The sequence below is a fragment of the Corylus avellana genome, chromosome 8 (assembly GCF_965113065.1).
Source record: "Corylus avellana chromosome 8, dhCorAvel1.hap1.2, whole genome shotgun sequence".
Classification (NCBI taxonomy): domain Eukaryota; kingdom Viridiplantae; phylum Streptophyta; class Magnoliopsida; order Fagales; family Betulaceae; genus Corylus; species Corylus avellana.
Genome location: NC_142497.1, coordinates 8,509,658 through 8,532,475, shown reverse-complemented (window position 1 = coordinate 8,532,475; position 22,818 = coordinate 8,509,658). Strand labels below are relative to the sequence as shown.

At 38.9% G+C, this 22,818-nt stretch overlaps 1 protein-coding gene and 1 pseudogene across 2 annotated transcripts in view; one reads left to right on the top strand and one right to left on the bottom strand.

Annotated features, from left to right (window-relative positions):
* Positions 1 to 9,295, bottom strand: part of TSL (Protein kinase superfamily protein) — a 32,589-nt gene extending 23,294 nt beyond the window's left edge. For both annotated transcript variants that reach the window (XM_088519226.1, XM_059574686.2), the window contains exons 1-3: positions 8,470 to 9,295; positions 7,030 to 7,119; positions 2,537 to 2,626 (exon numbers count right to left, since the gene is read on the bottom strand). In XM_088519226.1, the coding sequence (XP_088375352.1) occupies positions 2,537 to 2,626; positions 7,030 to 7,119; positions 8,470 to 8,739 (450 nt within the window). In that variant the 5' untranslated portion in view covers positions 8,740 to 9,295. The remainder of the gene's footprint in view (positions 1 to 2,536; positions 2,627 to 7,029; positions 7,120 to 8,469) is intronic.
* Positions 9,296 to 12,848: 3,553 nt separating this feature from the next.
* LOC148584076 (uncharacterized) lies at positions 12,849 to 16,319 on the top strand (annotated as a pseudogene).
* The last annotated feature ends 6,499 nt before the right edge of the window (positions 16,320 to 22,818 follow it).

Here is a 22,818-nt window from a genome sequence, read left to right as displayed (position 1 = left end):
AAGAGCCTCAACACTTCTTTCATTTCGCTTATTCCGAAGATTCCCAGTGCCATTAATCTCGAAGATTTCCGCCCGATTAGCCTTGTGGGAGGTATGTACAAAATTATTGACAAGGTTTTAGCAAACAGATTTAAGGTTGTGATGGACAAGATCATCTCCAAGTCGCAAAATGCTTTCATCAAAGGTAGGCAGATTCTAGATCCCATCTTGATTGCTAATGAATGCCTTGGTAGTAGGCTGAGGGGTCACTTACAAAATGGACTTGGAAAAAGCTTATGATCATGTGAATTGGGGTTTCTTGATGTACTTGCTAAGGAGGAGTGGTTTTGGAGGGATAGGTGTTCTTGGATTCAACATTGCATTTCCTCGGTGCGGTTTTCGATTCTGGTAAATGGGTCTCCTAAAGGTTTTTTAGAAGCTCCAAGGGTTTGAGACAAGGGGATCCCCTCTCTCCTTTGCTGTTTGTGTTTGTGATGGAGGTTTTGAGTAGGATGATTTCGGCGGCGGTTCATGGGGGGCTGTTAGAAGGCTTCAAAATCAGCAACACTACAGTCTCTCATCTTTTATTTGCTTATGACACCTTGATTTTTTGCAATGCTAGGCCTGCCCAGGTACGCTATTTGCGGAGTTTGTTTTTGTTGTTTCAAGCTGCCTCCGGTTTGAAGGTTAATTTGGCTAATTCAATGCTAATTCCTGCGGGGAATGTGGAGCAAGTGGATTCGTTAGCCGGTATTTTAGGGTGTGGGGCAGTTACTTTGCCAGTGAAGTACCTTGGTCTCCCGTTGGGAGGCTCTTATAAGTCCAAGCATATTTGGGATGGAGTCATCGAGAAGATTGAACATCGGTTGGCCAGCTGAAAAAGGTTGTATTTGTCGAAGGGGGGTAGGGTCACCCTTATCAAGAGCACTCTCACTAACCTGCCCACTTATTACTTGTCTTTATTCCCTATTCCGGTGAGTGTTGCTAAGTGCATCGAGAAGCTTCAACGCAATTTCCTATGGGGAGGGATAGGCGAAGAGTTCAAGTACTACTTAGTGAAGTGGTCGCAGGTTTGCACCCCGATCAAGGAAGGAGGGTTGGGTATTAGGAATTTATTGGTCTTCAACCGCGCTCTTTTAGGGAAATGGTTGTGGCGTTATGGGTCGGAAAGAGATGCTTGGTGGAGAGTTGTGGTAGATGCGAAGTTTGGAAGCTTATGGGGAGGGTGGTGTTCTGTTGAGCTTGGAGGAACGTTTGGGGTGGGGTTATGGAAGAACATTAGAAAAGGGTGGGAAACTTTCAAAGGCTTTACGAGATTTGTAGTGGGGGATGGATCTAGGATTAGCTTTTGGCATGATTGGTGGTGTGGAGATTTAGCTTTGAAGATAGCTTTCCCGATTCTTTTAAGTATTGCTTGTGCGAAGGATGCCTCAATTGCGGATAACGTGGAGATGCTAGGTGGGTTCAATCAATGGAATGTGAGTTTTTCAAGAGAGGCTCATGATTGGGAGGTGGATGCCTTTGCCTCTTTCTTCCAGGTGTTGCATGCTACTAGAGTGAGACGATGGTTTGAAGATAGATTATGGTGGAAGTCCTCCAAAAGAGGGACTTTCAAGGTCAAGTCTCTCTTTTTCTCCATGGCGTGTTCGGAAGGGAGGAGGTTCCCTGGAAGAGTGTGTGGCGGACACAGGCTCCTCCAAGGTCAACTTTCTTTGCGTGGTCAGCGGCTTGGGGCAAAATTCTGACCTTAGATAACCTCAAAAAGCGAAATGTGATTATGGTGAACAGATGTTGTATGTGCAAGAAGAGTGAGGAGACGGTGGATCATCTTCTTCTTCATTGTGAGGTGGCGTCTGCTTTGTGGAGTGCCTTTTTTGGTCGCTTTGGGTTATCATGGGTGATGCTTGGACGGGTTTTCGAGTTGTTAGCCTGGTGGTGGTCTTCAGGAAGGGGGGGGGAGTGTCGCGGTCTGGAAGATGGTGCCTACTTGTTTTTTTTGGTGTCTTTGGAGAGAGAAATAATAGGTGCTTCGAAGATGTGGAGAGGTCCTTCGAGGACATTTTATCCTATTGTTTCCATACTCTGTATCTTTGGACTGCAGCATTTGTTTTTCCGGTTTCAATTAGCTAGTTGATTTCCTTGTACGTTTTTCCCCTTCTAGTTAGGTGATCCTCTTTGTATACTTCCAGTGTACTTTGGGGCGCCTTACGCTTTTAATAAAGTCTGTTGCTTACTTATCAAAAAAAAAAAAAAATACATGCATGTGTGTGTGTGTGTGTATAGAGAGAAGGAGAGAGAGAGAGGCCAAGAGACAAGCAACTTCAGGCAGTAAGTCACCGTATTCAAAAGACAAAAAAAGGAGAAAAAATCAGCTATCACAAAGTTCCCACCCTATTAATTCATCAAAGAACCTACCTCAACATGCCCAAATACAGTTGAGAGAGAGGCCAAAAGACAAGCAACTACAGGCAGCAAGTCAAAGTATTCAACAGACAAAAAAGAGGAAAAAATCAGCTATCATGAAGTTCCCACCATATTAATTCATCAAAGAACCTACCTCAACATGCTCAAATGCAGTCGAGTTATCATCTTCTAGAGGTTTCTGGCCCTTTTGAGCGTTGGCTTGTATTAGAAACTCCCCTCCATTCTGGCAGGACAAGTTTGGCAAAGTTAGAAAACTGAAAACAACATTCACATATACGTGTGTGCATATGTGTTTATGCAGGTATATGCATATGATTTTTTTTATATATATAAGTAATTCATTCTCATAAAAAAGAGCAAAGGGACGCAACCCAAGTATATGTACATGAATGTACAGTGAACTGGGTCATAAATTATAGTATTTAACAGAAACAGTATCTTTCAATAGACTAAATGTGACAAACACTCTTCTAACACATGCAGCATCCAATGGATTTTGAACCCATAATCTCACTCTCTACCAGTTTTTATGGTGGAAGAAAGTGTCATTTGAGCTTCAGCTCATTGGCAACAAAAAGTGACAACACTAACAAAATGGATAACATTGCAGCAGTTATTGCCAAGAAAATACATATGAATTCTAACTTAAAGGGTAAGTAATTAGTAAAACTTCTTAAAATGCAAGACGTGCACATCTGCACAGTTCATACGAGGGAAAATTCTAACCAAGAATAGAAACCATCACAATAGCTAGAATTCCCATAAATGCAAATGATCATGCACATAAAGTCGAGAACCATTATGGTAATCCCACAATAAATATTATCTCTATCACCATTAATTATATTAAAATCCATTGCTTATCCAATATTATTGAAAATTCAAAACTTTTTTTGATAAGTAAATATGCATTATCAAAGCGCAGAGGGGCGCAACCCTAGTACACAGGGAGTATACAAGAGAGCGACTAAGAGGAAGAAAAAGAAGAAGAGAACATAAAAAGGAAATAAGGGAAACTAATCACTAAGGATGCTAGCCAACCAGCAGTCCAAGTGAATAGGGTGTACAAGAAAAAGTGAGTGAGATCCTCAATGTTCCTAGACAAGTCCTCGAAACATCTAGCATTTCTCTCAATCCAGATGCACCACATAAGGCAAAGAGGAACCATCTTCCACACAACAGCACTGCGAGCTTTGCCACCCGCCCACCAAGAATCATACAACCCCCTAACGCTGCCAGGCATCACCCAGCATAAACCAAACCGAGAGAAAACAGCATTCCACAAGATACGCGCGACCCCACAATGAAGAAAGAGATAGTCAACTGACTCCCCATCCGATTCACACATGCAACAACGGTTTATCACAACAATACCTCTCTTCCGAACATTATCCAAGGTTAGAGTCTTCCCAAGCACGGCCGTCCAAGCAAAAAAAGCCACTTTCGAAGGAGCCTTGGTGCGCCATAAACTCTTCCAAGGGAAAGGGGATGGATCTTTAGAAGCAAGGATCCTGTAAAAAGATCTAACCTCAAAAATACCTTTACGAGAAGAGATCCACCACATCCGATCATCCCCTACCCCACGCATCAAGTGCGAATACAAGAAAGAGTAAAAAGAGGCCAAGATCTCCACTTCCCAATCATGAACCCTACGAATGAAGGAAACATTCCATTGCACAGAGCCATTTGTACACTCCCTGTTATCCGCAATAGACGCTTCCTTGTTGGAGGCAATATTGAAAAGTCCAGGAAAAGCATCCTTGAGAAGCATGTCACCACACCAAATATCCTCCCAAAACCTGATATTGGACCCAAATCCAGGGACCAATCTAATGTGACAATGAAACAACCTCCACCCCCTACTTATGTACTTCCATAACCCCACCCCATGCAAACCACTGGGAACCTTAGAACGCCAACCACCCCAAACCGCACCATACTTTGCCACCAGAATCTTTCTCCACCATGCCTCTTTCTCATGAGCAAATCTCCACAACCATTTCCCCAACAAAGCTTTATTCATCAACCGCATATTCCGGATCCCTAAACCTCCCTCAGAGATCGGAGAGCATACCTTATTCCAACTAACCAGATGGAACTTAAACTCATCATTGATCCCACCCCATAAGAAATCACGTTGAATCTTCTCCATACGCTTCGCCACGGAAGCCGGAATAGGAAACAGGGACAAGAAATAAGTGGGAAGATTGGATAAGTTGCTCTTGATGAGCGTAATCCTCCCCCCCTTAGACAAATACAAACGTTTCCAAGTAGCCAACCTTCTGGCATACTTCTCCAACAAATCCTCCCAACTGGCCTTGACCTTGAACGGGGCCCCCAAAGGGAGACCCAAGTACTTTAGGGGCAAAGGAGCTGAGCCACAACCAAGAATGCCAGCCAGAGTGCCCGTATCATTCATACTACGAACAGGGACCAAGACAGATTTTGCCAAATTCACCTTTAACCCAGAAACGGCTTGAAAGCAAACAAGTAAAGTGTCAATGTTTCTAACTTGATTAGGGTCTGCCCCACAAAAAACCAAAGTGTCATCAGCAAAGAGAAGGTGAGAGACAATAACCCGATCCGACTCTCTTCTTCCCACAAAAAAACCAGAGATGAGACCCCTGTTAATCGAGGCATTGATCATCCTACTAAACGCCTCCATGACTAGAACAAACAAGAAAGGAGAAAGAGGGTCTCCTTGCCTCACTCCCCTTGAGCTACCAAAGAATCCGGAAGAAGATCCGTTGATCAAAACCGAGAATCGCACAGACGAAATGCAATGTTCAATCCAGGAACACCATTTCTCTCCAAAACCACACCTTCTCAGTAAGTAAAGTAGAAACTTCCAATTCATATGATCATAGGCCTTTTCCATATCTAATTTGCACAACAAGCCGGGTTCACCTGATCTAATTCGGCTGTCCAAGCATTCATTGGCAATAAGAACTAAGTCCAAGATTTGCCTACCTTTAACAAAAGCATTCTGGGGTTTAGAGATGACCCTATCCATCACTTTCTTCATTCTGTTAGCTAAGACCTTTGCAACAATCTTATATGTCCCTCCCACAAGGCTGATCGGGCGAAAATTCAAAACTTAGATCTCGATTCCAGATTTTTTTTTTTTTTTTTTTTTTTTTTTTTTTAGTAATGTTTATATATCAAAAGCGCAGAAAGGCGCAACCCTAGTACATAGGGAGTGCACTGCCTAACTAGAAGAAGAGAAAAGAACAAGGATCTCCATTCCAGATTTTTATTAAGCATGATATGTCAACAATGTTCATGCAATGCCTTTTTTTTTTCTTTTTTTTTCCCTTTTTGAACTTTTAGCAACACGGTTTTTCAAGATGGAAGCAACAAACATGTAAACTTCTACAAAAAAAATCTGGCATTTATAACTAAGACATTTTCCTTTTAGCACCCAACTAATCAAAGGGCACTTGCAGCCCCCTGTAGGATTCATGCTCCCTAAGGTGCCTGAACGTCAAAGGAAATACTGAGTAATGAAAGAAGGGGTTGAGGGGATCCATATTGGTAGTTTAGGTTTGCAACACATACTGAAGGGCACCAATGAAGCCACCCATTAATGACTAGTTCGAACACCAGGAGCGGTCTGATCAAGTAAGGGATCAGACCATCTATGAACCTCAACGTAACCCCTTGGGATTCAGATCTTTATCCACGTATGCAACTTCTGCAAAAATATTTTCAAAGAGAAACAACTAGAAACTAGAGAATTTTTTAGATCACCACTCAAAGTCAAGTTCCCAAGACAAATTCTCAGTGTTTAGTTTGCTTGAGGAGCACATATTCTGGATCATGAAATTAAGATTTAGAATAAAAACACTTTCCAGACACAGATTAATTGAGTAAAGTTTTCAATCATTCTTTCGGCTGGGAGGAAGATAAAGATTAGCAAACAATTCAGGTTTCAAACTATTTTAATTACTTGATCAAGATTCTAAAAAGACTTCAGGTGTAATTTTTGATAGAAGTTAGGGTATCTATATTATTTCAATTTTGGAAGTGGTACTCTTAACATATCAATATGAAGAGAACACACGAGCACGCACCACACACATCTATCATTATGAATGGCATAGAATCAGCCATAATTTGATATTCACAGGATTATGCAACTTCCATAAGAAAACAAGTATTGTGCACACCGTTATGTCTAAATCCTATCATTGTCAGTACCATATTCTCTGACATCATAATTATAACATGTTTATCTCCGTAAGTGGCCTTGTTATCCCTGGTTTCAACAGCCATTTGCAATCCATCAGCGACTGATTGAAAGGTTTTCTCTTTATACCCAACCATTAGTAGGCAATTCATTTTCTTGAAAGAGAATAGAAAAAGATATTGCAATAAAAATTCATCAGGAAATACTTAAACACCATGAGTTATGCCAATGTTAATAAAACCACCAACAAAGGGGATTTGGCACACAAATATCATTAAGACCTGGATTTTAATGTACACTATATATGCGTGTGTTGTACATGGACAACAACGTGTATAGCCCATAGTTTATAACCCAAAGAAAGGCAATTAAGTCAGTAATCCAGAGTCAACTATCCCTAATTTCCAACCATGTTAACTCATCAAACAAGAACATACCTCAACACGTTCAAAAACAGTCGAGTTGTCATCTTCTTGAAGTTTCTGGCGCTTCTGTGGGTTGGCTTGTATTAGAAACCCCCCTCCATTCTGGCATAGGACAATGCTATCTAAGTCAGAGAAACTGAAAATAGTATACACATGTGCATGTAGATGCATATGAATGTATGTTTGTATATCTATGTATGGCAAACCACGTCACAAGATACAATAATGTGGCTAACACTCCGAAGTTTTTGCCAAGAAACCACTTATAACTTAAAAAATTAATTATCAAAGCTTCTTAACTGCGAGAGAACATGTTTGCTTACAGGTCATACACAGGCATATTCCTGACTATGTATAGGAACCAACATTAAAATTCCATATATGCAAGTGGTCATGCACATGATGTCAAGAAATCATGACAGTAATTTCATAATCAATTTATCATTGTCACCATTAATTAAACTTAATCTCATGCAGCATATTTAATAATCTAAGGTTTCTTGTTCTTTTTGCTCTTCCTAGTTAGGTGACGTCTCTTGTATACTCCCAATGTACTTGGGGATGCCTTACGCTTTTAATGATATCTTGATTACTTATCAAAAAAGGTATGTTAACGAGCATGATATATCTCAAATCCTCATGCAAAATTTGTCTCTTCAAAGTTTTACCAAGATGGTTGTCCATGATATAAGCAAAAAACATGCAAATATCTAAGCATAAATGTTTCATTTATACTTGAAACATTTAAAAGAATCAATGTTACCTATAATTGTCCTCTTCTGTAACCCCCTTACTCGGTAATTCTCTTTCCCCTATATTTTTTCCTTTTTTTTTCCTTCTTTTTGTAGATGAAGTTTCTGGGGCTCTTTTAGCACTCAACTAATCCTAGATCATGCGGAGCCCTCCATCCCACACTTACTAGAAAATTACCAGGACAAAGCCCTCGAGGCAGCCACCAAACAGGTCAACCGTGCAATTTATGCATCCTACAGCACCTAAACTCCAACTCAAGAGCCATTCAATCTATCAGCTCAAATTATATCTTTATATGCATTGGTGCAACATCCACACACATACATTACGACATAAACAGTGCCCTAGATCCAACTTGTTAGAAGAAATAGTCACTGGAAAGAAAATAGATTGTTTCTCAATACACCCATCATTGTGAATGCAAAATATCAATCAGAATCAACCAAATTATGGAAATGTCATAGGAAAATGAAGAAATGTATGCCACGTTATCATATACGTATAGCATCTGAAGTAAATCCTGCAATGCCAATGCCTAATTGTCCAACATCAGAATCATAAAATGTGTATGTTTTACATTCCCATTGATACGAATTCTGATTAAGCAATCCACAATTCAATCTATTCACTCAATTATCAGTCTAAAAAGAATACCAACAGTACACACATTACAATAGAACTGGACTTGAAGAGTCTTACATCGTAGTCGGAGTCACTCGAACTGGAAGGCTCGGCCAACTCCTCGGTTCCTCCAAACTTGGCAGCCGCCCCCGAAGAGACAGAGGCCCAAGCTGGCTGCTGCTGCTGTGGCGGCGGTGGTGGCGGCTGTTGCTGCTGCTGTTGAGCCGGCGGGGCCGAGGAGGCCTTGCTGACCATGCGGGCCTCGAGCTTGGCAATCTTGGTGGGCAGGGACTGGTCCGACTGGTTAGAGGAGTTGGACGAGAAATGAATTAGCATGTCGTCCGACATTGCTACTGTATGTCTCGCTGTTTCAATACAAACAGCGACTTTTCAGATCATTTGAGCAGGTACAAAATTTGGCTTGGAGTGGATTCTAGGTTCAATGAAACCCTAGAATGTTGAATTTTTTGGGAAGAAACAGTGGGTTTGAATACACACTTTGGTGAGAAATAAGCCAAATATAGGATTAGACGGCAAAAGAGAGCAGGTTTGGAGACCAAAAAAATGTTAGGGAGAGAAGGAAATTGAGAATTTGATTGGGAGATGGAGAAAATTAGGGTTTTGAATTTTGGTAAAGGGAGGGAGAATCAGGGCAAGGGGGGAGGGGAGGGAGACTTTTTTTCTGAGTACTTGTTTGGTTTGTTTCATGTATTTGTTTTGGTTTGTGTTCTTTTTTGGGCAAGGGGAAAAGAGTTTCAACGGGGTGGAAGTGGAAGGAAGTCTACGAATGAAAATAAGGAGCAATGCAAGGAAATGAGATCATGGAGAGTGAGGTGGAGTGAGTGGGGGTGCAAAATGGCAGATGTGAATTTGATGTGCCCTAAATCCAGGGAGGGATTTGATGGAACAATGGGAATATGGGATGGGACTTGGGCCTCACCTTTGTTAATTTTTATACACGTTCTGGCTGTGTTTGGCAGAGGGGCCGTACGAGATCGGATCCAAAACTTAAAAAAAAAAAAAATTTAAAATTAATTTTAATAATTTTATTTTTTACATTACATTAATTATTTTTTATTATTATTTAAATAAAAAAATTATTGAAAAACAATTTTTTTTTCATTTTTTTTATACAAAATATTCTTATTTTTTTCTCTCATATCAATCAAATCTGTTACAGTACCGTTCCACTCTCTTTTTTCATTTCATTCTTACTTTTTTCTCTCATATCAATTAAATCTGTTACAGTACCATTTCACTTTCGGATTGTCAAACACAGCCTATGTAATCAACCCATTGAGAATCCTAAGCTTTGATATTTTTTTATTTTTTTTATTCTTTCGGTTTTAAAAATAAGAAGAGAATAATAATGAATGTAATTATATTAGGATATATAACTGTGAATGGAAGTATCAAATTGAGAAAGTTTGAAAAAATCTACTGCAACACTTGGTTTGTTTCAACGTAAATTTTTTTTTTTTTTTTTTTAAATCTTAGTCAAACTAAAATCATTCTTGGTTGACTGGGAAACATGCTTTGACCGGCGTAAAATGATTTCTCTTTTCTATTTCCGTAAACTATTTTCCCCTCTCACACTCTTGCTCAACCTACATACCCAATCTTCTCGTTCATGCTCAACCTAAGGATGTTCAAGCAATTGCAATTAGTAGTTATTGACTAAAATTACTAACTGCAATCACTAAAGCAATTATTTGATTTTAATAACTGCAACCGCTCCGCTTAGGCTATTAGCGATTATTTTATAACCGGCGGTTAGTAATTATTCAAATCAATAAGTAGCAGTTTTGTAATAGTTTTTATTTATATAGCCTTTTGGGCTTTTTGGGGTGTTTTGGGCTTTTTTAAGCCTATTTTTTGGGCTTATTTCAAATAGTTTTAGATCAAAGTGTTCTAAAAAATAATGAGGGAAAAATATAAAAAAGCCCCCCAAACTACCAGCCGTTTGCGATTTAGCCCCCTGATGTTCCAAAACTCATAAAGTAGCCCCCCAAACTACCAAAATTTTGCATTTTGGCCACTCCGTTAGTCAAAACCGTTAGTCTGGACAGAAACCTCGAAACGACGCCGTTTTATTAGGGTTAAGTTACGAAATCGCCCTTATGGCATTTTTTTTTTTTTTTTTTTAAGCTGGAGCAAAACGGCGCCGTTTTGCTTATGGTTAGGGAACCCTAAGCAAAACGGCGCCGTTTTTCTTAGGTTAATAGGTAACAGTTTGGCCTCCTTCTCCTTCACGCTCACGCTCACGCTCACGCATCCGTTCCCCTGGTTCACCCATCCCCCCGCCCGATTCTCGGCTTCCCCGTTCACGCAGCCCCACCGCACGGTGCTCCGCCCGATCGTAGCCATCCCCCGGTCACGCAGCCCCCCTCGCACGCGGCGCCGCCCGATCGTAGCCATCCCCCGGTCACGCAGCCCCCACGCAGCCCCCCTCGCACGCTGCGCCGCCCGATCGTAGCCATCCCCCGGTCACGCAGCCCCCACCCAGCCCCGCGCACGGTTCCGGCCGGTCGTCGCGGTCCCTTCACGCAGCCCCCCGTTCATGCATCCGGTCCCGTCATCCCGAAGGTAGCCCACTTTCCCGATTGAGTTTTTCCTATGGGTTTGGTTGTTTTGTTGAAGATTTTGTGGAGAATGGGTTTGGTTTGTTTGTGGAAGATTTTTCTGGAGAATGGGTTTGGTTGTTTTGCAGAACATTTTGTGGAGAATGGGTTTGGTTGTTTTGTATATGTATTGATGTTCTGATTAAGTGTGAAGGAGAATTCGCTTTATAGTGTCCAAAAGTGATATGGGTCCCTATGTTTAGAATATTTTTGCCTTGTCTGCCTTGTCTGCAGCACAGCCGTTGTTTTTAGTATAAATTTTTTTTTTGGTTAAAAATTGAAAGTTATTGGTTGCTGTGTATATTGTCTGCTTATTGGTTTAAAATTTTGCATTCTGCCTTCCCTTTGTTCTGTGGTCCCCCTTGTTGTAATGCATGTCACATGTGATCCCCTTTATTGTCTGCTATAAAGGAAGAGAAAGAAGAAAAATCTGAACAAACCATGACAAGCAATACATCATAAGGTGACCGAAAATTAACAAAAAAGAAATGAAATTGTCCAAATGTAGAGCACCCACCTTGCTTCTTTCAACCTACGGCTTGGGTGTCGAATTATGATTTTTGTATGCTACATAACGCCATTTTATTTAAAATGCACTCCCAAATGAGGAACTTTCATGTAATTTTTTTTGGCTCAACAGGATATTTGTTTTGTCTTTTAATTAAAGTCTCACATTTGAGTAAATATCTTATTGATAAATGATGTCTGTTTATTCTGATTTTGATTCTCGACTTTTAGGCCTTTGGCATATTGTGATAACTGATTAGTTGATCTGAAACTTGAATATTTTTCAGTTTCTTGGTTGAATTTAGAAAGAGAGATTATTTATGATGCCCCACCATAATCTCGTATATTACATTTATTTTCATCTGCAGTCTTGCGTCCATGTGGTATTAGACTTTGTCTCCCCTGAAAATGTTGCTGAGTGCATCCAGTTGAGTGATGAAGTCCTGCTGCTTCCGGATGACCATAAAGCAAAAGTAGACAAGCTAGAGGTAGACTTCCTTAGAATCTAAATTACTCATACATTTCCCTTTATCTCGATCAATGATAGAAAAATGGCCTTAACTTTGTTTATTCATTTCATTTCATTAGAAACTTGTAACATAAATAAAGGGAAATGTATTATTAACGATAATTTAGTTCCCAAATGAGGAACTTTCATGTAAATTATTAACGATAATTACTCAAACTGTAGCATGCATCATTTTATTTATAAGCAGAAAATTTTTTAATTTTTAATTTGTGTAAGGGAAGCTTGCATATTTATTTATTGGAAAAAAAAAATCAGTTAAAGTTACAAAATTGTGTGGTCATTTTGTAACATAAATAAAGTTAGATTGGAAGAAAGAATATGTATAGCACTTACTTCATTTTTACTCTAGTAACGTAAATATATATTCTTGAATTATTTTTTTATCGCACATATACAATCATGATAATTTTATAGTGTCGAGTAACCCTACATCCGATCACTATTTCCAACCTCCATCCGCAATGGGTGACGTGGCCATATATAATAATGTCATATAAAATACTCATATGATCATATGAAGCTTCATGTGCCTTTATAATTGGGTGTGCATAATTAATGACCATATAGTGTCTAGATTTGTTTCTGATATGTTCCCTTACTTTAGATTGCATGCCTTGTACAATTTAACGTTAATTATTATTATTATTTTTATTTTCCTGTGAAGTGACTTTAAATTAGTTAAAGTTAAATTGTACTTAATAGTAGTTGATATTTACATAAACTTGAATTTCTATTAGTAATTTTTTTTTTTTAATATTTTATTGAGTTGTTAATTTTCTTTACTTCTTTTATTGTTTAGGATGACTATACGAGATCTTGTGTTCGAGGTGCATTACGGTGGTAAGATTAATAGGGGGTTTACGTGCACATATGTGGGGGGTGAGGTAGATGTGCATGATGAGACGTACGATGAGGACAAGTTGTCATTTTTTGAGATTGAGGGTATAGTAAAAAACTATGGATACAATTCAGGGGATCTAGTGTATTACTTACAACCAGGTTGTACTCTTCAAGGGGGTTTGAAATTAATTTCATCGGATCATAACGTCTTGGAAATGGTTGCTGCACATAAAGGGGTACCGGTTATTGAGTTGTATCTTGTTTCATTTGATGAGCCTGCAGTTAATGACGATGAAGATGATGACGATAATGATGATGGTGATGGTGAACATTGTGAAAATAGTAGGATTGATCGAGATGATCCTTATTGGGAAGAAGTATTCGAACCGGACTTGTTTGATGAAGATAGCAATCTACCTGGGCCATCCACGGCAGGAGGAAATGTTGAGGAGGGTGGTGTTGAGGGTAATGACGAGGGTGATGGGGAGGGTAATGAGGGTGAGGATGGTGATGAGGATAATGATGAGGAGGGGGATGAGGATAGGGATGAGGATAATGATGAGGAGGGGGAGAGTGATGAGGCGGCGGAGGATGATAATGAAAATGCAAATGCAAGGGTAGGTAAAAAAGGTAGTGGAGGGGGTCAGTGCTATGGTGATGAGGTTGATGGTGATGAGGCAAACTCTGACATGGCTAGAAGTGACATTCTTGTATCCCCTCCTAGAAGTGACGAGGAGAATGAGGTTTCATCTGTTTCCAGATTTGTTACTAGGCGAACAGAGTTTCAACCGACTGACATGTCGAATCCACAGTTGAGTAATGGGCAGCTATTTCCCTCAATCAAAGTGTTTAGAGAAGCAATTAGGGAGAACAATTTGAAGAAGGGGAAGGATGTAAGGTTTAAAAAAAATTACCTAGCCAAATGTATTGTCGTATGCAGAGATCCACGTTGTAGGTATCGGGTTTATGACCGTAAATCCAAGGATTAAGAATCATTTGAAATTATATCGATACAAGACAAGCACACTTGTACAAGACAGCATAGGAATTCGACTGTGAAATCTGCATGGATTGCTGATAAACTTATTGACAAGTTTAGAGTGCAACCTAACATGCCGTTGAAGGCAATTCTTGGGGAAGTGAAAGACAAATGGGGTGTTGATGTTAATAATTGTCAGTTGTATAGGGCTAGGAGAATTGCAAAGGAAATGCTGCAAGGCAAAGTAAAGCTGCAATACAATAAGCTGTGGGATTATTGTGAAACCGTTAGACAAACGAATCGGGGTAGTTGTGTGATGATGAAGGTTGAGAGACCTTTACTTGACTGCCCATCATGTTTCCAAAGGTTGTATTTCTCATTGGCTGCCATGAAGAAAGGTTTTCGAGCTGGTTGTAGGCCTATCATTGGGTTGGATGGGTGCTTTTTGAAGGGAACTTATAAGGGACAGCTTTTGTCAGCCATTTCGAGGGATGGCAATAATAACATTTACCCAGTGGCTCTTGCAGTTGTTGAGGCAGAAACCAAAGACAGTTGGATTTGGTTTCTTGAGACATTGCTCTCAGATCTTGGCACCCCTCCTGCACAAGGATGGACATTTATTTCTGATCGTCAAAAGGTAACTATATTATGAGTTCATTAAGTTTATTCCTTTTTTGTTTTTCATTGTTTTTGTTAAAAGATAACAAAGTGTTGTTTATTATTCATTGTGGTTGTAGGGGCTACAACCAGCGTTTGACGTGGTGCTTCCCGGGGGTGACCATCGGTTTTGTGTGAGGCATTTGTATGCCAACTTCAGAGACGCAGGGCATCGTGGTCTTGCATTGAAAGACAAGTTATGGGCTGCGGCTGCTGCATACACTGAAGCTGAATTCTATAAGGCAATGGATGAATTGAAGCATATAAGCGAGGATGCACACAACTACTTGTCAAATGTTGACCCAAGCTCATGGTCCAGGGCTTGGTTCAATACATTCCCAAGGTGTGATCTACTTGTCAACAACCTCTGTGAGTGCTTCAATGCTTACATCCTGAATGCGCGTGACCTGCCGATCATATCCATGCTGGAATTCATAAGGAAGAAGTTGATGAAGAGATATCAAACGAAGAGGGATGGCATCCGCACCATGACTGGTACGCTATGTCCAAGGGTTGTTGCCAAATTGGACGAAATTGGACAAGTTGCTGGGCATTGCTACAGCACATATGCTGGGGATGGGTTATACGAAGTAACCCACAATAATAAACAATATGTTGTGAATTTGTTGAGGAAAACTTGTGGGTGTAGACAGTGGGACATGACAGGAATTCCCTGTGCACATGCAATGTCTGCAATTTGGTTTTTTAATGCAAACCCTGAGGATTACGTAGATGATTGGTATAGCATTGAGATGTATAAAAAGGCGTATGATGAAATTGTGTATCCAATGCCTGGAGAGGACCAATGGGTGAAGACTAACTGCGACAAAGTGGACCCCCCTATAAGTAGAATACAACCAGGGAGGCCCAGAAAAGTAAGGAGAAGGGGTCCAGAAGAGCCGGTTAATCAATACCGTATGAGGAAGGGTGGAGTGAGGATGAGATGCAGCAAATGTAGAGGGGTTGGACACAATAGCAGAACATGTCCACGAAACAGAACAGAGGCAGTGAATTATAGAAGAGGAAGCAGTAGTAGAAGACAAAATGAGGTGAGTTACTACATACATACAAAGTTAATTTTTAATTTTTGTCAAGCGGATTTTCTCCTGTTCATTATATATTGTATGATGTTATTAATTTACAAGCTTATTATCATAGGTACAAGATGATAGTAGTCGAAGTGTACATGATCAGACCCCAACTCCCCAGCCAACCATAGATGCTGAAATAGTAAGTGATAAACTGTTTAAATGTCATTACTCATTATAATTAGTTCATTACATTTGATTTACCAAGTTGACATCATATTTGCAGATTTCGCAAGATGCTGATGCTTCTTCTAGAGGTAGAAGGAGTACTAGGGGTAGGGGTAGGGGTAGAGGTAGAGGTCAGTTTCAACCTACCCCAGAAGGGTCTACTGGACTTCAAAAAGGTGGACCAAGAACTAGGGGAGGGCCTACTGGGCTGCACAGAGGTGGACCAAGAACTAGGGGAGGGCCCACTGGACTGCATATTAGTGGACCTATGACTAGGAGTGGAGGTAGATGTTAGTTTCAGGGTACAGTCCACACCGTCAGATTATATGGGCCATCTCAACATCAAACCCCACAGTCTCAGGGCAATTCTACTGTGAGCACATGATTATAATATTACATTTGGATGACATAATAAAATGTTATTTCAAATATTTAATATTGTGAAATGTTACAACGTTTCAGGGTACTGGTACTGTCAATACCGTAAGGTTATACGGACCTCCTCATACACAGTCCACACAATCTCAGAGCCTTTCTAGTGTCAATGTGAGTACTTCACACACTAAGTGTTTATTTTGGTATTTTTGGAAATAAACTTGTTATTACTAGAGAGAGTCTACTATTCTTCTATGTTAGAATCCAGTTGTCTGTTCATATTTTGTGGACACGGATATATGATCTAAACCAAAGGTTATGGATTGCCATTGACTTTATGAACTTATAGAATTATTACCTTGATCATTGTTTATGATGATGATTAATTCATGTTTCCCATATAACATATGCTGTGTGACATTAAATAGCTTGTCTATTCAACAATGTACTCTTTGGTTTGCTAGTCCCATGTGAAAGTGTGTCTAGTACTTTTGAGGGTGATGTATAAAATAGCCCAAACCCATGAAAAAGGAGGACCATTCCTGTGAATGCCCCATCTGTTTTTTGTTTTCTTGGTCCTTTCTTTGTTCGGGCTTCCGTATGATTAAGGCTTGAGTAGAATGAGGAATAGAAATCAAGTAGCTGACCTTAAATCTTTTAATTTGTTGGGGTGCTCTTGGATTCACAATATATATATATACCTGTTAAGAAAGAGTGTTGCTTGCTTGATGGTGTATGTATGTATATATATATATATATATATATATATATATATATATATATATATATATATATATATATATATATTGAAACGCTAATAGCAATATATTTGCGTAGCAATATATTTGCGACGACAACAAGGTGTGGTCGTGGATGGTGCATCTAAAAACAATTAACCGCATATCAATGAAGAGAATTTTAGAGATGATATATATACATGTCATCGTTGATGGTATATTGAAAAAAAAAAAAAAAATGAAACGCAATTACTCCATAATCAAAAGATAAGGTAATTTTACTTTGATTAGGTCTATGTTGGACTGCATGAACCACTCCTACAGTTTATGATGTGGAAAAGGCAAGAGGGTGTAGGGTTCTTTGTGGTTTTTGGGTTCCGTGTCTGTTTTGGGTTGCTTTGGTGGTTTTTTTTTTCTCTTTAGCATAATTTTGGGCTGTCTTTGGTGGGACATCAAAATCATAATTTCTCTTTAGCTGTTGCTATTTTCTGTTTACTATAACTCGATGTGCTTGGGCAAAATACATATCTATACCATCACCATTGGATGGATCAGTAGCAGTTGGGCTTTGGACACTCACCAACCAACCTACGATTCCACCATGTACCGTTTCCTATTTTCCCATCCAACACCAATCGCACCTATGCTGGAAACTGATTGGTCTCGGCCCATTTCTAGTCAGATTGGCTGGCCACGTTGGTTTTTTGGGAAATGAAATGTGGCATCTTAATTATTCTACTTCCTAAAACAATGAATATGCAAAATGTATCTGTGCACACAAGCGTGTGTAGAGAGTTTAAAATCTGCTTTTCTTACTTTCTGAGCCTGTTCCTGTCTGAACAAGCAGGATTTTTTTTTTTTTTGTGAAATTATGTTCAAAAGACCTTTCTATGTATAGAGGTCTTTGTGACTGTGTATATGGCTTTTTTAGTGGCATGGTAGGTATTCATTCTAAAGGGTTGACTTTCATCCTGACTTTGAAAATTTTGTGGAATTGTAATTTTCTCAAGTCTAAGTTTATGATATTTAGGGCAATAAAAGCTCTAATGATGCTATAATATCCTTGCTGCAGGGTGCACTGAAACATATGAGAACTTCTTTATGGGATCTGTGCATTTTAAAGATGTAGCCCTAGCACATATCTTGGTGTATGAGAGTCGTGCAATTGTTTGTTAATGTGTGTATGTGTTTTGAATTGTTTGATAATGTGTGTGTATGTGTTTTGAATTGTTTGGTAACGTGTGTGTGTATGTGTTTTGAATTGTTTGATAATGTGTGTGTATGTGTTTTGAATTGTTTGGTAACGTGCGTGTGTGTGTATGTGTTTTGAATTGTTTGTTAATGTCTTTTGTCTTCTATATATATATATATATTTTGTATTAAACGTATCTACAATTTTGGGAATTTTTTTATTTTTTATTATTGGTTCCCCAAATGTGAGCCCACAGTTGTCGACGCAGGAACATGGAACATCGCACCTAGAAGGGACTCCTTTACCAAGCGGATCTTCTCTGCATTCTCAACAACATTTGGGGCGTACTACTGCATGTACATCAGCACCTGCCAGAAGAGGTAAAACGATTGTGCCGACTGTGGATAAGGCAATTGCAGTCATGGAGTCTAACAAGAGAAAAAGGAAGAAGCCAGATTGGCAAAAATATTAGACACCAAGAAAATGGATTACGAACATCGCACATTGATCGTTGTGGATGTGTATATATATATATATATATGTATGGTTAATGCTACAATTTGGTTATTTTGGATGTGTAATATGTATATAGGTGATGGTAGACAGATTAACCTTGTAGCCGTTACAATTTGGTTATTTTGGATGTGTAATATGTATATAGGTGATGGTAGACAGATTAACCTTGTAGCCGTTACAATTTGGTTATTTTGGATGTGTAATATGTATATAGGTGATGGTAGACACATTAACCTTGTAGCCGTTACAATTTGGTTATTTTGGATGTGTAATACGTATATAGGTGATGGTAGACACATTAACCTTGTAGCCGTTACAATTTGGTTATTTTGGATGTGTAATATGTATATAGGTGATGGTAGACACATTAACCTTGTAGCCGTTACAATTTGGTTATTTTGGATGTGTATTATATATTTGGTTTATGTTTACAACATGTACCTTGTGTATGAAACCATTATATTTTTGATAGAAAATTCATTTTTATCAAATTATATCATGAACAGGCTCTTAACTACAATTGCACGAGGAAAACACCAATGACACCAAGACTAGGTGTAAACACTACTTTATAGAACACAATCAATGCAATTCGGTTGGAATAGGTAAATGTACAAACAATTGAAACTCATCAAATTGTCATATTAGGAAATTGAAACAAGGTTTCGCACTTTAACATAGGTTTCACACTTTAATACAACATACTAAATAATAGTCCTTAACGTACATAGGTTTCTCCCTCTCACGGCAACATTGCCCTACTAACAGTGCAATGACGTTTCTCCCTATCATTAACAAAACAAGACAACAACAAAAAAGCTAAGATCAAACAAGTGGCCAATGACATCCTTAAGTTTTTTTCAATGCTATTATTTTTGTACTTTTCAGCAGCAATTTGCAACGTCAACTTTGCCACTTCAGTTTCAAAACCTTTCTTCTGATCAGCTATTTGGGCATCAAACTGTGACACAGGGAGCATAGCTTCTTCGTCAACCCACATAAAATAATCACAACCCCGATCACTTTCGCTCTGCATATTTCATAAATGAGAATTACTAACCAATTCACAAACAAAGTGTAATATAATTCACAATGGAGTTCTTCAATGTTATTTGATTTAAGAGAGTCAAAAACAAAAGAAGACAAATAAGACAACAACAAAAGGAGACCTTATGAGCTTTCAAACTATTTCTATTTATGGAGTGTGAAACATTTACATCCCTAATTCTAATAAAAAATAAAATAATAATAAGAATTAAAAAAAAAAAAAAAAGAGTCTAAAGACCCACCTTTCTAATTAACATTATCTTTATTTGCTTAGAACAATAAATAATTGCTGTATGCTCTAAGAGAGAGCTAAAACAGTCGCATAGAATGGGAATATATACCATGTTATTATTAATTATTATTATTGGGAATAGATTGACATATGTTTTCATCATGTACATAAAAACGATGTCATTAAACTTCAAGAAGCAATTAACCAAATTAATAAGGCAAAAGGGGATAATAATTAAACTTATGCTATTGGGATACAGAGTGATGAATGGGATACAAAGTGAATATGCTATTGGGATACAAAGTGATGAATGGGTCTCAGAAAATGGGGTCCTGCATTTCAAAAGTAAATGAATATGTTCATCAAATATCTTCTTCTTTTTTTTTTTTCTTTCCTTAATTTTTTTGGCAGCTTACTTATTCAAACAAATTCATATTAATGGGTGTAAGTCTTCTATTCTCATCACATAAGCAAATGAAAAACGTCTAATATAAGTAGTCATCATCAAAAACATCAAATGGAACCCACAAAAAAACATTGGCTACACAACATGGAACACATCTCTTAGAATAGACCCACAAATCCAAACCAGCAATCACTGTACAGATTTGAATCAAATGGAGAAAAGCATAAAGAAAGAAAGAAAGAAAGAAATCGAAAACCCCTAATTTTTAAAACCTAAATTCGCACCTTATATTTACCGCATCCAATAAACCTTCTACCAAGATTTTTCTGCGTGCGAGAAGTCATCACTGGTGATTCTATTCCGCATAGGCATTTCGTACACGTAGAGGTAGACTTCGCCGGCGAACTTCCCACCGACAGTACACAGCCATTCGCATCATCTTCGCCAGCAAACTTCTCCATCATTGACGATGGGACCAGCTGCGTGACATGCATTACAACAAGGGGGACCACAGAACAAAGGGAAGGCAGAATGCAAAATTTTAAACCAACCCATCCGACAATAAGCAAACAATATACACATCAACCAATACCTTTCTATGTTTAACCAAAAAAAAATTCACAGCAACCAATAACTTTCAATTTTTAACAACAAAAAAATTATATTCAAAACCAACGGGTCTGCTGCAGACAAGGCAAAAATATAGAGACAAAAATATTCTAAACATAGGGACCCATATCACTTTTGGACACTATAAAGCGAATTCTCCTTCGCACTTAATCAGAACATCAATACATATACAAAACAACCAAACCCATTCTCCACAAAATGTGAAGGAAAACAACCAAACCCATTCTCCAGGAAAATCTTCTACAAACAAACCAAACCCATTCTCCACAAAATCTTTAACAAAACAACCAAACCCATTCTCCACAAAATGTTCTGCAAAACAACCAAACTCATTCTCCAGAAAAATCTTCTACAAACAAACCAAACCCATTCTCCACAATATCTTTAACAAAACAACCAAACCCATAGGAAAAACTCAATCGGGAAAGTGGGCTACCTTCAGGATGACGGGACCGGATGCGTGAACGGGGGGCTGCGTGAAGGGACTGCGACGACCGGCCGGCAGCGTGCGAGGGGGGCTGCGTGGGGGCTGCGTGACCGGGGGATGGCTACGATCGGGCGGTGCCGCGTGCGAGGGGGGCTGCGTGACCGGGGGATGGCTACGATCGGGCGGCGCACCGTGCGGTGGGGCTGCGTGAACGGGGAAGCCGAGAATCGGGCGGGGGGATGGGTGAACCAGGGGAACGGATGCGTGAGCGTGAGCGTGAGCGTGAAGGAGAAGGAGGCCAAACTGTTACCTATTAACCTAAGCAAAACGGCGCCGTTTTGCTCCAGCTTTAAAAAAAAAAAAAAAAAAAAAAAATGCCATAAGGGCGATTTCGTAACTTAACCCTAATAAAACGGCGTCGTTTCGAGGTTTCCGTCCAGACTAACGGTTTTGACTAACGGAGTGGCCAAAATGCAAAATTTTGGTAGTTTGGGGGGCTACTTTATGAGTTTTGGAACATCAGGGGGCTAAATCGCAAACGGCTGGTAGTTTGGGGGGCTTTTTTATATTTTTCCCAAATAATGAACATGATGAAATTATATCCTTAACTCGTATTTAAGACGACATTATTTTGATGTTTAACACCAAAATAACGTCATTTTAATGTTATATTTTTAATATAAAATATAAAATATATATTTATATTATTATACTAGTGGGATGGCACGTGCTTAATTCCCTGTGAAATCTTGCCGATGAAAACTATGGTACTATGAGTTGTGGTCTCAATTCATCAGGTATTGAACTCAAGAACATATATGTTAGATTAATTATACCTGTCAAGAAACATCTATGATTACAATTTTCATATCTCCCTCTATATTAAACAAACACCGGCCAACAAAGGGAGAAATCCAAACTGGCGTTTCATATAAAAAATTGATTAAATATTCTGGTCCAACGCTCCCTGCCTACAAGTCAAGTTCTTTCAAAGTCAATTATTCTATAAAAAAAATACCAACAAAAGGAAATAAAACGAGGAAACTTTGCAAGTATTTGACTAAAACTGGTGTGCATCACTGTGTTTTTCTTTAAGATCACCACCGTTAATGAAATTCACTTACATAGCAAAAAACTGGCAATACCTTCATCAACCTGATATTTGCTCTTCTCATTCCCAGCATACACAAGTAAATTGTATTTTGGACTCCATTCCATTGTCCATGGCAGCCCGACATGGTATCTAATGCGGCGTCCGTCCAGTTCGAACGCTTAATTGTATCATACAGTAGCAATATTATCAACTTATCATTCTATTATCCAATTTTATGTGGAAGTTTTGATACATAAAGATCCTTTGTATGTCGCATAATAAGCTCTTATTTTTATTGACTTAGACCTGAATTAAAAGTCACAGAACTGAGCAGTATCTTCAGAAAAAGCTAAGTGTTCAAGGACCACAGTCCTATGGGCATA